Source organism: Abrus precatorius, unplaced genomic scaffold (genome assembly GCF_003935025.1).
Source record: "Abrus precatorius isolate BTA unplaced genomic scaffold, Abrus_2018 Scaffold10, whole genome shotgun sequence".
NCBI classification, from domain to species: domain Eukaryota; kingdom Viridiplantae; phylum Streptophyta; class Magnoliopsida; order Fabales; family Fabaceae; genus Abrus; species Abrus precatorius.
In genome coordinates this window covers 28,745,842-28,760,355 of record NW_020874292.1, presented here as the reverse complement: position 1 = coordinate 28,760,355, position 14,514 = coordinate 28,745,842, and the positions used below count along the sequence as shown (strand labels likewise).

The window sequence follows — 14,514 nt, the reverse complement described above, 5'->3', positions numbered from 1 at the left end:
GTGTCCCTTTCTTTCCTCCAACAATGAGTAATGATATCCAAAAACTATTCTTTATGAAATTCTAATATCTCTTTACATTTACTTTTTCCTCCAACAATGAGTAATGATATCCAAAAGCTATTCCTTATGAAATTCTAATATCTTTTTACATTTATTCTTTTACAATTAAAAATCCCTTTAAAGTTAATAAGAGAAAAATTATCGTAATTTTTTTTAAATATATTATTAGAAATGTTAATTTTATTGTTTTTACACTTCGCAATCCATGGCAGCAGTGGGCAAAGAAAAAAATAAACACCGTTTCAGAAGAAAAATAAAAAAGACAATGAAAAACTTTTTTACTCAAAAATATTAAAAGTCAATTTTAAAACATTATTTTATGTTAAGAATAAATTGACATGTCATTTAATATGATAAATTATAACATTTTTAACAATAAAGATTAATATGGTTGATGATAATTAATTTCAAGAACTAAAATTTTAAATTTTAAATTTTTAAAGCTGACTTTAATAAAGTTAATATTTCACAAATTAAAGTAAAAGTTTACCCCTTTCGTAACCTTTATCGTACAGAGTGAGAATTTTTTTTCTCGGAAAAACTTGACATGGCAAATAACTTTCTAAATATCAATTTAAAATAAATCAACCACTTCATGATCTCTGAACTTGTAATCGAGGAAGAGTTGTATTCTTTTGAAACTCAAGGGAATATAAAATTTTAAAGAAATAGTACGTACTAAATTGACTTTGATGGAATTTTCAGAACAATAAAATGCCATATGCCAATATCCTGAACTTTACTGGGCAATTAAATGTAACAATATGTCACAAGAAAAGTATTGCAAAAAAAAAAGAAAAAAAGCCTGTATTCCAATGTCAAAAATTAACTTTCACAGCGCAAGTAACACCCTCATCTGGGTTCGAAAATGCAATATATGAAGTGATATTCTTATAAACGTTTCTAGGAAAAGCCAAAATATAAGTCTCTTCCATTGCCAAATGCCATATGGATCATTTAAGAAGGGATCTTGCAAGATGTTCCCTGGCAGTGGCCAATGCTTGACTTAGTGTCTGCAATAGAAAGAAAAGAAAATACAGTTATACCTCAAATAAGTGAATATCATTTTAATTTTCTTTTTTGATATTAAAGTGAAGGATGTAATATACCTGTTCAGACAAAGGAGCTCCAGAATCTATACTATTACTTGCAACTTTCCCAGCTATAACATTTGGATCAGTTTCAAGAATGATACTGCACAAAATATAAAGACATGGAATTTAAGTGAGACAGGGTTAGTTGGTTCTAAGACAAAGATGGGAAGGTCAGAGGGGTATGCCTTTTATGGAATGATTCAGCCTGAAATTTTCATATTGTGGAACATGTAAGTATTGAAATCACAATGGCAGTAATTTTGGAGGGAAAGCATGTAAAGAGTAGCGACATAATCAACTGTATCTGAGACCTTCTAACATGAAGCCAAGATCTCTTAAAAAGAAATGTTGATCCAAACTCCTAAGGAACATGCATTTAACCTTGTGCTTAATCCAAAACTATTGTTTTGATCTAAATGGCATCTTTTCATTTAGGAACAGGGGCAAATGACAAGATCATAAGGTTGGCTTAACAAGAAAAGATGAATTGAAAATATAGATGTCATTGTAGGAAAATGTTTAGTAAAGCAGAAAAAGCATGCATTCAAATTTCACTCTGGCTAAGGATACTAAGCAAAACCTAAGCAAGTGGACATTTGTTACATCTCATTGTTCAAGCTAGCCAGTGGGGTGAAATTACTCGAGAGCTATAAAAATTGATCCAAGGCCAACTGTTACAAGAGCATTTGAATGTTGATTCAAGAGTCTCATATGAAATTAGAAAGCTCCAAACTCTGGTATTCGTGTTCCTTCCTAGCAGACTAACAGTTCAAGTTCTTATTCTGACAAATAAACTATAATTCCAATCATTTAACTGCAGACAAGAATTGATCTCTGATATATCAAAGAGCACCTACAATTTATAGATTGGAAGAAGGAGGAGCAAAAGAAGATCTAGAGATGCTAACAACCAATGATAAATTTCACAAGAATAGAGTATAGCATACCCGCCATCAACAATTTCATCAATGCACAATAGAATGAGATCCAAGTTCTCAAGTGCTTCCTTCTTATCCACATTGCCTCTGGAGAGGAAAAAGGGAGAAGCCAATGAAGTCACCAAGGAATGCTGAGTTAGTGTTCATAGTGATAGATTGATAATACCCTTGAATATGACATATAGATACATAGTCAAGTATAAGTGAACCACCTGAGGAGGAGGCCCACAGATTCGAAAAATGCTTGCAGAACTGTGGCTAAGATAAGCTCATTTTCATCATCCCCACCGGTAACAAAGAAGTGAAGATCTTGGACAAACTTGTACACAACAATGTTATTCTCAAACATTGCTATTTCCGCTGGCAAACGAAAAACCCATACACGCAATAAAAGTGAAGTCAACACGTTTACAAAATGAAGTCATCTACAGATCAGTGATTAACAATCTATCCCAATCATAGGTAGATTTATAACAAACATGAAGATGATTCTTCATCATGAATTATGGCATGGTCATTCAGCAAATCTTTTATCACGATGATTTTAAATCACACGCACCTTCTGAGCGGGCATTGGTCTTCTGAGTCTTAGTGAACACAACTTTCTCAAAATTTTCTTTTGCAGCATTGGTTGGCCAGTCATCTGAGAAATATTTGACTGCCACACGTTTCCCATCAGAATCCAAAAGAAGGATGTTCTTTACAGAAGGACATGCCTCCTAAGAAAAACACAGTAAAGGATCAGAAGTCAGAACATTGCTTAAAGGAACCTCATGTTTCACACTGATTCAACTAAAGGGAAAATTTTAAAAACCAGCAAGGTTCATGAAAAAGAAACATGTATCCCAATTTCTACCTATACCGCAATCAGGTTCCCAGAATCTCAGAATAAGCAAGTCAAACAACACAACAATAAATCAACACAGCAATTGTGAAATAGTGTTAGATCAGATCAAATGGGGGAAAGTGGTGTGGTCCAGTAAAATGCTAAGGGTGGCTTCAGTTCAAGCTCCTTCAATTTTCTAAGCAAATCAAAATTACAAAAACCCCTCACATAGGAAGGGAACAGATAAAATGTTTTAAGAATTAGATGATTAAAATGAAGAGAACACACGCATGCATATAAAATCACAGATTATTCCGGGTAATATATGAATCTGATATGAAAATAGGCGTGCACATGATCATGATAAAAATAGTGAAGATAATTGATTGGAGAAAGGGTTTTACAGAAAAAGAAAAGAAATGGGAAAAAGGGATCTGGGTTTGTGCGAAGTGTAAGAGATGAAAAATGGGTAACGAAAAAGGAGTGAAATTGAAGAGAAGAGAGACTTACCGGAGACATGATGTAGAAACCAAAGAGAAAGCTCTCTCTCTCTCTCTCTCTCTCTCTCTCTCTCTCTCACACACACACACACACAAACAAAATCTGAAGAAACCTCTGTGACTCTGTCAACCGAGTCACTCAACTCCTACCCTTTTATTATTATTATTATTATTATTGAGTATTTTTACATTAAAATTTAAAAAATAAATTAATACAAATTAAAATTGTAATAAGAATATATTTTTTCTAAATTGAATTGAATAGAATAGAATTTTTTATTAAATATAAAACTAATTTAAATATAAAAAAATTAGAAGAAAAAAAGACGTGTCATTTGTGTGATAAATAATATATTTAACTATTGAGTTATCTTTAGGCGTCGACAAATAATATAACTTTTTATAATAAAATATTTTAAATTAAGTTATCTTTGGCGACGATTAGTTTTATTAATTTATTTTAGGGAGGGGGGGGTTGTGGATGTAGCATAATGCGTTTTTCATTTCTGAAATAATATAATTTGAGTACAAAAATTTGAGTGGAAATATGTTTTGATTGGAATTTGGATTCCTTCATGTTAGCAACTACCATAAAAATATCATGTTAGAAAGAAAAATATATACAAATAAATTTATAATTCTTACACAAATAACGATGAATTCTAACACAATTATTTTATATATCTCTCTCATTTTTAACATAAGAACATCTTAATTCTTTTGATTGAATAAGTTGAACTAGTTATTTTGTGTTTCAGATGGACATGATGCACATTCCAAAAGGAAACCAACGGCAGAGATTTGATTTGATATGAACGCCTTGAGTAGAAGGAAAACATTCTGGTTTTTAGTGAACATTGTTGGGATCTGACAACTCTATGAAAGACTTCCCTTCCCAAAAAAAAATTAGGCAAGACAAGTTCTTCCCTTTGCAGACAAATTTGAAACATGCAAATTTACATATTTTAAATAATATATTTTATGCTTTTTCCAAACTTTACACAAACGCAGTTAAAGAACCATGCCTGTGTCAATGCTTGGCAAAGGAAAAAAATGAATAACAAATTATGCACAACATATTATTAAAATTATTATCTTTGATTAATTTATTCAATCTTGTCTGTCTGCTACAAGGCGGATCTTATTCAAAGACTCTTTGAATGCTTGCCAAGAAACCATATAATGATCTTGGGATATCATCCCTTCTTCAACAACTTGCATAGCACGTTTATACAAATGATCAAAACACTGAACTGGGTTGCTAATATCAACATTATCAGAGCTGAGATGAGGTACATACAATCGCTTAAAATCCTTCCTCCATCTTGACAAAATATACTGACATGGAATTTCCTCCATACCATTATAACTAAGGATATACAAGGCATGTCTGCATAGGTACCCTTTGAAGTTAAAGCAACTACAAATGCAGCGAACTTCTGCTCCAGCTTTATCATACATTACTTCAAAATGCCTAGAATCTCTTACAGGTTCTTCCCCTTGACGTTCCTTTACCATGTATGTCACTATAGACCCATTTGTTTCAGTTTGCGTGACGCTGAGACAAGAGGACATCATCACCACCTCATCTTGGAATTTCCTGAATATTGCATTTGTGTACAATTTAGAGAGCTGCAACTCATAGTAGCATCTTGTCTTCAGTAGTGGGCTCTGATTGCATGACTCAAAATCATCAAGAACTTCATTTCTACGCTTCTTTTGCTGAACTAATTCATAAATCTCAAAAAATTCTTTCAAAGAAGTTTGTTGATGCACGTGACCCTTAAAAAAGGGAACCACAGACTCACCCTTTTCATAATCAGATATTCCAGCAAAAAATGTGTCCTTGGAGTACACTGGTGCCCAATGCTCTCGTTCTTCATGTAAGCTTTGGAGCTTTTCGTTATTTCTTATTCCAAAATGCTGGGTTAGATCATCCCAAGCCCTTTCAAATTCATCAACTGTTTTAGAGTCATATATCACTTTAGTCAGTGCCATCTGAAACGCCTCATATTCCTGAAACTGTACAAAACACCCAAGAATGTTCTGCATGACTTGTGATAGACAAATTCTATGGTGAGCTCTGGGGAAAACCTCAGCTATTGCATTTTGCACAGCCTTACACTGGTTTGTAATAATAGTTTGTGGAGGGCGACCAGACATACAAGTAAGCCAAGCCCTAAATAACCAAATATATGTTTCAAATGCCTCATCGGCAAGCAGACCACTTCCTAGCAAAACAGATTTCCCATGGTGATTAATGCCAACAAACGCAACAAGTGGAATCTCATAATTATTTGACAAACATGTTGAGTCAAATGCAACCACATCACCAAAATAACTATACGCAGCCCTAGATCTAGAATCAACCCAAAATATGTTCCTCAGTTGTCCATCATCATTCAGATCCATCACATAGAAAAAATTAGGATTCATCAATTGACTGCGGCAGAAGTAATTTGATATAAGATCTGGATCACGTTTTTTTAGTTTCAAACGCCTGGAACAATAAATGTTGTTACTAGTTCCTCCTTCATTAGAATTTGAGCTTCCATAACCTGATGCATCTACAACTGGCATTCGATATAACTTGATTGTTTTGACTTCAACGTCTAGAGTTGGCTCAGCTTTTCTTTTGGCTCCATTGTCCATCCTCTTATGTGATTTAGAGTTTTGTGCTCTCTCAGGATCAAATGAATGGTTATGCTCAAGCTTGACTTCATCGACCCTCCACCTATTAGATTCCACTAATCTCAATCTAATCATTGCTAGACAGCCTGTTCTTGTTTCTTTCCTATGACTATTTGCTTCTTTAATTGTTTTGAAACCCTCGCAGTTGCAGCAAAGCACAGCACCACGCTTCTCTTTGCTGTTACGTTTGGTCCACGAAGATTTAACCCGAATAGCAAATCCAATTTCCTTTGCATAGGTGTTGTAATAGTTGTAGGCATCATCATAAGTATCAAACTCCATTCCAACAACTGGTGGGGGGTAGTCTTTCCCTTGAGATTCTCCACTATGACTATCCATGACTGTTGTTTCATCCCTCCCATTTTCATGTTCACTTCCATCAATCTCAAACAATTGACCGCATTCATTCTCAAGCTCATTGCCTTCATCCTCAACTTCGAGTAGTTGCTCACAGTTTGGAGATCCATCATCTATCTGGAATAAGGTGAAAAAAAAAAATTCAAATTCAAAACAAGATCTAAGAAATTTGAGTATGCACTGAAATCGACATGAGAAATTGAAGTATCTTGACAACCAAGCTCATAGATGACCTTGCTAGTTTTGCCCGCTCAAAATTTTACATTGCCTACTGGTATGAAATTTCTCTTATTTGTTCCATACACAGTCAGTCCTTTATCCACCCTTCTCTCTCAGCATATATTATAATTATATATTTAAAGCAGTAGCCATATAAGTGGTTAGCCCAGATCTTGAGTGATATCCACAACTGATACTTCACGAATGATTTAGAATCCAAACACAAGATAATGAAAATCCATCCATTCTTATCTTTTATTTATACAGTGACCTCTTATGAAGCCCGCATATAATACAGGTACAGGGATATGAGGAGTTCTTAGAAATTCAAGATATGATATTGCCTGAATATGTTAACAAAAATGTATAGAAAAGTATATTTTACATAGATGCACAGTATTTGTAATGAGACATCGATAATTTCTTATTAATAAATAACCATATTAGTAAATGATGATCATGTGATCACAACAAAAAAGCATGATTACATATCATTCCTCTGCCCTTGTAAGAATATATTATTTTCTCTAAGGGAATTTTGCAAAATTACATATTTTTATTGTATTTTATATTGAAACACGGTTTTTTTAATTAAAAAAAAATCAAGGTATTGTATTTTATATTGTTCAGCTGTAAAGGTAAATAGCATTACCACTGTATCCCAAACACAATTAGCCAGTAAAACTCAATAAAGAAAAAAAATCAGAGGATACTCCATAGATATGTATACAAGCATATAGTATGAATATGACATTTCGGTATCGGATATGTGTACAACACTGATACTTAACGAATTTCAGAGTATCTAGGTTTTGCAGTTTACCTCAAGACAATTGATACACTTCTTCTCTCATTTAGCTAACAAGAAATTAACAGCAATGCTAAAAATTTGTCAGTCGAATGACATTGTTCCATTTTCACAAAACAGAAGAACACTTTTGAGCATACACAACAAACAATAACAAGAGTTTCAATCCAAAAAGGGTCAAGAGCCTAAGGTTCTTCAAAACATACCCCAACACGATGCATAGAAACCAAACCATAACCCAATTTAGCTGAACTAAACACCACACTGAAGTCTTGTAACTTTCAGACTTCACAAAAATGCTAAACAAAGCACAACACAAGGCATAGGCATGAGCACAGGGTATAGACAAAAAATTTACCGCGATGTCAAGATTAGGACTCAGTGACAAGACTTTATCGATCGGAGAAGACACGGTATCGTCCGTCATGGTCTGGCCAGAGGATTCACATGATTTCTGTCAAAGTATGAGATGATGTTAACCTTTCCATAAACTCACATTTCAAGTAATCACATTTTAATTCAAATATATTCGTAATTTAACAATAAAACAAGTAATTAAAACTCTGCTCATGCTCCTCAAACATCTTAAAAATTTGGCTTAAAGAACACTTAATATGCACACAAAAGTGGATGGCAACGATTGTTGTGATACACTGAATCCCTCACACAACTTCACAAATTGAAGGGAGCATATATACAAACGATATCTTGTAGAATTAAATTTTTAAACAGAGTGAAGATTTGAAATTGAACCAATAGAATTTCAACTCGGGTTGGGTTAAACCGGTTTTAGCATATCCAAAAAAAAAAAGATAAAGAAAATTCTGATGAAAAATTAAAAATAAAATAAAATAAAAATGGCGTCGCAGCAAAGAAAGAAAAACCTAAGCTTTGTTGCGATGATTGGGTTAAGTGATAGAAACTAACGGAGAAGCTGCAACGAATTGAGTTGAGTTGAGTTGAAGCGATTTCGACGAGTGACGCTGCACTATCAACTGCTTAAGTGCATCCAAATACCATCTTTTTCTTCCTTTTATTTCATTTTTCTTTTTCAGTTCTTACACCCGCTTATATGTTGCTCATAAAAAAAAAATGTTATGTGATAAAAAAATAATAAATAAATTTTATAAAAAATATAATATTTCATTATTGAATTAAATTTTATAATATCCTTTAATTCTTTATAAAGTATTATTGTATATTTAAGTGCAAGTTAATTTTTTTAAAAAATTACTGATCACGAACTTTTTTTAATATCTAATTTAACTACAGGATTTGAACTCTAGACTTACGTGTTAAATTAGAATAACCCTGTCACTTGGTTTATGTGTTTTGTGATATAAAATAATAAATGATTGTGAATGTGATTTATTTTAAAATATATTTAGAAATCAACATATAGTCAATATAATCTTTTAACTTCCGTTAAGTAATTTTTTTGGTCCTTTTATCTTGTAAATTAATATAATTTCTAAAAAACAATTTAAGAATGACTTATAATTGGACAAAATTCATGTACTGTTTTTTTAGTATTATTAATGTTATTTATTAAATAAATTATTTTCATTTTAATAATATCAAAGATTATTATGATAAAACCCTAATTTTGATTAAAAGTTAACATTAATAACACTTAAAAAACTGTAGCTAATTTTGTTTTTATAATATTATTTTACAAATAACTTAACATTATTTTTAAAGTGATTTTTTTTTTTTGTTTTAAGAGAGTTAAGTATTAGAACACAAAACCTTACCAATCTAGACAATGTCTTCAAAGTTCCGTTAGGTATATTTGAGAGAAAAATTTTGGAGAAGAAGAAAGAAGATAACATATTTTTCAAATTTTAAATTAAAAAATATATGTTATTTATAATAATTAATATATTAAATTTATATCAATATATTAATTTATATATTTTACTATAAAAAATATTAATTTTAAATATATTTATTTAAAATACAAAATATATTCTCTCCTCCCACTTTCCTCCAATACCCAAACAACCTCTTAATTGTTAAAAGTCAACAATCTTGAGCTTGAATACCACAACAAACACAACGAATGCATCCACCGCTGTCAAAGTCATGCCAAAAGAATTGCAAAAGCAAGAATTCATGGGTGTTGTGATGTGACAAATATATATTGAGAATTGCAGACCTAAAACATGATAAAATTCAACTGATATCCTTCAAAAAGTTCCTTCTTCCCTTGGCATTTATATATTCTGATAAGGACCAAGAAACAGAATGTGAGAATAAAGATTCTGTCAACAAACATTTAATGACAAAAAAGAAAAGGGGAGAATTTTCTTCCTGAGGGTAAGTGTTGAATTTACAATTCCTAACAAATGACAATTACTATTCAAGCCCATGTCCTTCCAATTATAACCACCAAACCAATTCTACATCTACTTTGCAGTTAACTCTATCTTCCTAACTCCTTATGTTTTAATTAATGAATTCAAGACATTTCAGCAACAGCATAGGTAAAGGAGGTAAAGAGGTCTTGAGAAAGAGTATGTCAATTGTTCAACTTTCAAAGCAGTACCACTTATAGAAATTAGATTGATTCATTATTGCAGAAATGACAAGAGAAAGGCTACACAGGGTTTAACGCAAAAATATCTTTACCTATACAAGATATAGACATTGTAAAATGGCCAAAGTTAAACACCGCATTGCAGCAGGTAGAAATATACAAAATAACATACACTAAGTATTTTTTTAGAATACATTGATGGTTACTCCTGTCTCTGTTCTACATCATGAACCTTACTCAGTGATTCTTCTATAGACTGCAACGCTACATTGTAATGGTCTAGAGAAATTATCCCCTCCTCCACAACTTGTAAGGCACTTTTAAATAATTGATTAGACCATTGAATGCGGTCATTGTCATCAGTACTACCAGAGCTGTGATCAGGAATGTATAGACGCTTGTAATCTTTCTTCCATCGTGAAAGAATGTATTTGTGAGGTATCTCTTCAACCCCATTAAAATTGAGCACACACAGTGCATGCCGACATAGGTATCCATAAAAATTAAAGCAACTACAGATGCAACGAACTTCACCAGCTGTCCTACTGTACAGAACTTCAAAATCCCTAATCTCCCGCCTGTTTCCCTCAATCAGAACACGCTCCTTGACCAAGAAAATTATGATGGGGCCATCCACATGTAATTGTGTTGTACCAAAACAAGAATACATTTCTTCCACTTCTAATTGAAACTTCATGAACATTTCTCTTGTGTATATTCTAGAGAGCTGCAATTCAAAAGAACATCTGGTTTTTAGCAAGGGACTTGATCTCCTTGATTCAATATCTGCAAAAGATTCTTCCTTGTACTTCTTGTGAAGAGCTAATTCATATTTATCAAGAAACTCCTTAAGAGGAGTCTGTTTGTGCACGTACTTGTCAAAAAAAGGACTAATGCTCTCACCAGGGCGTGCTGCAGACATTCCAGCAAAAAATGTGTCCTTCAAATATACTGGTGCCCAATGAACTCGATCTTCATATAGAGAATGAAGCCATTCATGGTCACTAACTCCAAAGCGTTGAATCATAAATCCCCATGCTGCTTCAAATTCAATCACTTTCAATGTCTCATAAATTGCTTTAATAAGTGCTTTCCTGATTGCATCATAGTTGTGCAACCCTCCCAATTTCTCTGGTACTTTTTTCATAATCAATGACAAACCAAAACGATGGCTAGATCTAGGAAAAACTTCTACAATTGCACTCCGCAAAGCCTTGCACCTATCAGTAATAATAGTTTGGGGAGAACATCCTGACATGGATGTAACCCATGCCCTAAACAACCACGTGTAAGACTCTGTTGTTTCACTTGCAAGCAGGCCACAGCCTAATAAAACTGATTGACCATGGTGATTTATCCCAACAAAAGCCACAAGAGGGATTTCATATTTGTTTGACAAATAAGTGTTATCGAAATAAAGAACATCACCAAAATAACCACATGCAGCCCTGGACCTGGCATCAACCCAGAATGCATTCCTCAAATGCCCATCATCATTGAAATCCATCAAGTAAAAGAAGTTTGGATTAGTCAATTGCATCCGGCAGAAGAAATTATAAATAGCTTGTGTGTCACCTTTTTTAAGGTTCAATTTATTAGAAGATTCAAAGAAAGTTCTGTCATCCCTTGCACTAGAATTTGAATGTCCATTACCTCCTGCATCTATCACAAGTGCACGGTATAACTTAATTGTTTGCACCTCAGCATCAGAACTAGGCAATGACTTCCTTTTAGTTCCAGTTCCCATCTTTTTAACCGATTTGTGTATCTTAACACCTAACATGTGGTTATGTTCAAGTGAAACCTCAAGTATCCTCCATCTTAGAGACTCCACTAACCTCATCCTTATCATTGCAGGGCAACCAGTCCTTGTCTCTTTTCTCAAATGGTTAACATCTTTTATTCTTTTGAAACCCTGGCTGCTACAGCAAAGCACTGCACCATATTTTTCTCGGCTATTTCGCTTGAACCATGAATTCTTCACCCTTACACGAAATCCCACCTCCTTGGCATAGCAGATATAATAATTGTAAGCGTCATCATATGACTCAAACTCCATTCCAACAGCAGGTGCAACAAAATCCTTTCTTCCTTCAGAAAAACCATTTTGACAATCTAATTCAATTAGTGCACCATCTTCGTCTTTCTGAACCTCTATGCATTCCCCATCTGGCAATTGTTCACAGCAGAGAGGGGTCCCTTCCATCTAGCATATTATAAAACAAAATCAATCAGCTACCCCAAGTCTAACAATATTATTTGAATACTAAATACTTTGACAGATAAATCCACTAAAAGAATTTTCAATCATATACCAGGTGCTTAACCTCTTATACAACTTCGTATCTCACGCAATGTAGCTTAAAAGCTTGTAACTTATCTAGTGTTATTTGTTAAATGCAACCCGATTAGACTCTGAGACAGTAGCTCAAGTGGGAAGCTTTTTGGGGCATCTCTAGAGACATTTCTTCTAGCAAGAGCATTTAGCTCAACTGGCACTGGACCCTCTCTCTGTGCTTCTGGAGTAATGATAATGTCAAAGGTTCAATCTTCTATTAGGCTGGCCACCTGTCCCTTTCCCCAACATAAGTGAATGCACTTCCCTATCTACCAAAATGAAAAACACATATTAGATACAATAAGTGATAGATTAATAATTTTTACTAAATATTGACACCATTGTTCACCTTCTTACTTCATATAACATTCATCTGTTAAATCAAAGCATCATTGCACCTGGATTCATTCGATGATCAACAAAGTAACACAGCCATCTGCATACAATGGTACAAAGCTAACCCTTTTTAAATAGCCACAAGACGAGCACCCAAAAAAAAAGAAAAGAAAACCAGATTCACTACAACAGGATAGTTTATCCAAGTTACAAAAGCTAAGGAAATTACACGTCCACAAGTCCTCAAGTAAAATCAACACAACAACATCCCACATGAGGGTGTGTAAAATCTGGATTGTTCAATTCAAACAGCGTTTAAGTGGAATCTTATTTTGTCATCAAGAGACTAATTGGGAGTGTGTGTATATCACAGAACATAAATATTTAAGCTCTGCCATTCGTGTCCCAACCTTTCTCACCCATGCATGCTCATAAATTCTAAACCTAACATCTTTGATGCCCAACAGTTATATTTTCTTCCGATAATTAGCCTTTGGATTTTCTTCAATTAAAAAAAAAATGAAAAAAAGACCAAAGCACAAAAGAACAGGGGCATTTCAAAAAACATCAAAGGATGTTTGAAACCCTTGAAATAAGCATTGGCAAAACATGGAATGGACAAACTTGAATTGAATGCGTACACAGAGTTGATAAAGGGATAGAATTGAATTGAGTGAGTATTGAGCAAAGAGATGAATAATAATAATAATAATACCTAACGTGATCTCTTCTCACTTCGAAACTACCAACCACGACCACAACATGCTTCTCTTCGAACAAGTTTGCTCCCTATGGGTATGTATTTTGATTGAAGAAAATACCATTTTTTTTTCTACGATTTCTATGCCCCGATTCACCGAAATATTTTTATTTCATTTTTTAACAAATAAAAACAGTAAATTCTAATGGATAACTAAAAAGTTATCATCTCTTTAAGGAAAAAAAAGTACGATTATTAATTTTAGAGAGATAAATAATAGAATTAATACTTTATTTAAAAAGATGTTAATAGTCTTTAATCAAAGAATCACAACTATTAGTTTGAAGAGAATACAAAATAATTTTTTAAATTTATAGATATTATGACAAGTACGGTATAAAATTGAAAAAATTATATTTTGAACAAATTAACTAAATATTTGACAAAATTATTGAGGTTAATTTGGAGACATGTAAATTTTTTTGATCTTTTAAATAATAAAAGTTCATTTCATATATGATTTTTTATAATATATATTATTTTTATTTTAATAAAATGAATAAACTTAAACTTATTTTTGGAATATCATTCTTATATTTTATAAATCTTTCAAAAGTAAAGGTTCTATAATCATTTTTTAGTATATGTTTCTAAATGAATTATATCACAAGTTGATATGAAGAATTTTAGGATTACTTTATCACACTGTCCTTCTCAAGTTTCCTCCCCTATACACTTTTTTACTAAATCTATTTGAAAAAAAAATGTAATTAGGTCACCTTAATTTTTTTATTATTTTAGTTATAGTTTAAAATGCATGAGCAAACAAGAAAAATATATAAAGTCTAATTAAATATATTGATAATAAATGTTGGAAAATATTAAGAGTTAAAAAATATTAATTATATATTGACTTTAGGAAAATGAAATAAAAAAATTGTTATTAAAAAAGAATGTATTTGTTATATTGAGAATATAAAAAAGTAAATATTTTAATACTTTTTTTTGTCCTTGTGTCAAAAAAAAATATTCCTTTTTATTTCTGACTTCAGAAGTTCAAGAAATTTTTTTTTTTGCATTTTTCTATTGTGCTCTTACAATTTACAAA

General features: G+C 32.5%; 2 protein-coding genes across 3 annotated transcripts; both read right to left on the bottom strand.

The window, feature by feature from the left end:
* Window positions 1-724: 724 nt before the first annotated feature.
* LOC113864306 (coatomer subunit zeta-2-like) lies at window positions 725-3,546 on the bottom strand. Of its 2 annotated transcripts, XM_027497892.1 has the most exons (7): window positions 3,513-3,543; window positions 3,429-3,472; window positions 2,652-2,811; window positions 2,305-2,452; window positions 2,102-2,179; window positions 1,170-1,254; window positions 791-1,073 (listed from the first exon to the last, which is right to left on the bottom strand). In XM_027497892.1, the coding sequence occupies exons 2-7, from the start codon at window positions 3,435-3,437 to the stop codon at window positions 1,014-1,016; spliced, it is 540 nt and encodes a 179-aa protein (XP_027353693.1). In that variant the 5' UTR covers window positions 3,438-3,472; window positions 3,513-3,543; the 3' UTR covers window positions 791-1,013. The 2 variants fall into 2 exon arrangements, with proteins under 2 accessions (XP_027353684.1, XP_027353693.1); XM_027497883.1 differs by having other exon boundaries at window positions 725-1,073; window positions 3,429-3,546.
* Window positions 3,547-4,528: 982 nt separating this feature from the next.
* Window positions 4,529-13,516, bottom strand: LOC113852205. Its single transcript, XM_027482445.1, has 6 exons — window positions 13,422-13,516; window positions 12,728-12,832; window positions 10,238-12,639; window positions 7,852-7,947; window positions 6,545-6,583; window positions 4,529-6,493 (listed from the first exon to the last, which is right to left on the bottom strand). The coding sequence occupies exons 3-6, from the start codon at window positions 12,236-12,238 to the stop codon at window positions 4,529-4,531; spliced, it is 4,101 nt and encodes a 1,366-aa protein (XP_027338246.1). The 5' UTR covers window positions 12,239-12,639; window positions 12,728-12,832; window positions 13,422-13,516.
* Between the last annotated feature and the right edge of the window lie 998 nt (window positions 13,517-14,514).